We start from the raw sequence: 2,911 nt of genomic DNA, 5'->3' as shown, positions 1-2,911 counted from the left end.
AGAAACAACCTCCCTCCCCCATCTATATATATATATATATATATATATATATATATATATATATATATATATAGAGAGAGAGAGAGAGAGAGAGAGAGAGAGAGCAAATGAATAAAACCGTACGCTAGTTATCTGGTTACTTCTTAATCCTCCATTTCACCTGTAAGGACTAAGTTTGTTGTAATGAAATGAATAAAATATTGTATTATTATTATTTTATTATTCTTCCTTTCCCAATAAAAATGTGGTACTTTTGAAAATGACAGTTATGTCTCTATTTTTTTATTTTCCACCTATTTTTCTTAATTGCTAACAGAGTATTTAGTACATAGTAGTCTTGCATAAATATCTGATAAATGAATGAAGTCAGACTCTAGCCCCAGAAAAAAGAAACTTATTAAAGAATTAAATATCTATTTTTCCCCAATTCTTATCTCTATTAGCTTGTAAATTATACAGGTGCGTTTAATAACAAAATCATACTGCCACACGTAGGTAAAATAGAAAGTTCATATTCTAGTTCTTTTTCTGTCATAGCAGAACTTCCAGAGTTAGACAGTTGAGAGGATATAAGTTAAATAATTATTGGTTCATACTGATGATTCCCCCATCAAGCCAATGTGGTCACCCTGCTTGTTTAAATGTAGATCTATATTTTGTCTGATGAAGGAAAATCTAACATGTGCAGATTACATTTACTGAGTACATGATATATCTTATTTACACTATTCCAATTTATTTCTCCAAGCAAATTGGTGGCATAGGTATTATTACCCACATTTTGCAGGAAAGGATATTGAGACAGAGTAAAGCATCTTGCCCAATTGCACACAACTCATAAATAATGGAGTTATAATTTGTTCTTACATTGACTTCAAAATCCAAGCTCTGTCCATGGCACCACACAGCCAAGTATTAAAGTGATTAGATGTCAGGTGCCATCATACTTCTCTTTGAAGCATCATTGATTTCATTAGACAGTTATTAATATATCACTAGATCTAACATTTTTCAAAATAAATTTGATTGTAAGAGTAAGGAACTCAAGTAAGAAGCATTGGTTTTTTAGTGTAAATTTTCCTAAAGATCCTTTCATTGCCAAGAAAACATTTACTCTCCGCATAGCCTGATTATATAAAATATCAATTTTATATGTTTATTAAAGTGTTCCTATCAGTCAAACTCAACTGTTTTTTTTAAACTTGAAAGCTCCTTGTTTCAAGACTTGCTTGTTTGTTTGTACAAATGTCATATAGCTTAAGTTATGACATAAAAATGATCCCACTAAGCTGCAACCTCAGTTCACACACCGACACACCTGCCCACAGTCTCTCGATTAACTCACACTGATTTTGAGTTCATGTCTGAGCTTGTGAATAGTATATAGGAAATTTTGACATAATTCCTAAAATCTTTAAAAACCATTCCTGTTTTTCAACTAGTAAAAATTTCTTTGATATGATTTTTAGAGTATTAATAAAATCTTTTTTGTGTTGGATCTTTTTAATGTATTCTTGATCTACGTTTTGAAATACAGAGGTCAGGCTAATTGGCAACAATGAACAGCTATATTAAACAATGCTTTTAATATCAAAGCAGACAAATACCAAATATCAATCAACATGTCAACCTCCCTAGTAAAGTTGCATGATGTTCATATTATCATTTGATTGAGTCCACCAAGGGGAAAATATGATTTAAATAGAAAATGAGCTTCTGCATCAAGCTCACTAAAAAAATACTAAAGAGATTTTTATTTTCACGATTCCACTGGAAATTGAAGACTGTGCTGCTTCTCTGGATAGCATTAGTTAAAAAAGACGTTTCATGGGGATCCCATCGGCCAAAGTGGGTGAAAAAACAAATCGATAAGGTCAATAGGTAGGACAAAAACCCTTGCATACCAAGGATGCTATAGATGTAATAATGCTTTAACATGAATGTTTTTAAATTTTTAAAGGAAAAGTCCAAATGCAGCACATATAACCTAATCCTTTTGATCAATTTTATTAAGAACAAAAGCATAAGTCATTTGAATAATCATTTGGAGCTCATGATAACAAAATGTGATCTATGTTAGCGCAACCAGAGTTTATTCTTTTCTCTAGATGCTTTTGCACCAATGGAACTGTCACTGGTATTACTTAGCTTTGTTTATGAGCACAAATATGTTTCATGAATGTAGATTCCATGTCTCTTTCAGAGATTATTAATTTAAAAAAGACAAGCAATTCCATAAATAACAGGTTTCTGTACTTTCTCAGTAATTCTTCCTTATAAGTGTAGTGGAACTATTTCAGAAATACAAACATAAATTCCCTTACTCAGTTTCCTTTTTCTTTTCAAAGATGGAAACTAAACCACTTTACAATTTCATTGTCTTTCACTGTATTATAATACTTGACATAAAGAATAGCTTTTGAATAGGTAAAAGATACAGAAATATTAGAAGAAAGAAAAGCTCATGGTTTTTAAGATAAATAGTTGTGTTCAATTTTATTCAGGAGTTATTACACCTAAATTTTATGATTCTTGCTTTGAATCATAAAGTAGTTGCAATGTTTCATTTTTAAATCAACTTATTCCTTATTCCGTTGCCCCAGTTATACTTCTAATACTATCTGTCATTGAGCAATCATAGATGGCACAAATATAGTAAGATAGGTAATATAATCAATTTAAAGTATTTAAGTAAAAACTTTAAAACTATTTCTTATTTGTATAAGCATCAGTTTTCCATTTGGAATATGTAAATACAAATTTATTAAGATTAATGCATATTATTGAACATTACATTTTTTTAGATCCAAGAAATTAACAGAGACAATGACCAAGAACATAACTATGAAGAGGATATTACCTCATTTTCTACATGTTTTCCCAGTAAGTATTCCTATATGTTATGTATACA

General features: G+C 30.2%; 1 protein-coding gene across 1 annotated transcript in view; it reads left to right on the top strand.

Annotated features, from left to right (window-relative positions):
- Nucleotides 1-1,827: 1,827 nt before the first annotated feature.
- LOC109392361 (B-cell scaffold protein with ankyrin repeats-like) overlaps nt 1,828-2,911 on the top strand; it is a 64,581-nt gene continuing 63,497 nt past the window's right edge. Inside the window, exons 1-2 of the mRNA XM_019660758.1 lie at nt 1,828-1,848; nt 2,805-2,883. Coding sequence (XP_019516303.1) covers nt 1,828-1,848; nt 2,805-2,883 — 100 coding nt within the window. The remainder of the gene's footprint in view (nt 1,849-2,804; nt 2,884-2,911) is intronic.

Source organism: Hipposideros armiger, unplaced genomic scaffold (genome assembly GCF_001890085.2).
Source record: "Hipposideros armiger isolate ML-2016 unplaced genomic scaffold, ASM189008v1 scaffold_328, whole genome shotgun sequence".
Classification (NCBI taxonomy): domain Eukaryota; kingdom Metazoa; phylum Chordata; class Mammalia; order Chiroptera; family Hipposideridae; genus Hipposideros; species Hipposideros armiger.
The sequence above is the reverse complement of the archived record's forward strand: the minus strand, read 5'-3'. Positions and strand labels throughout refer to the sequence as shown.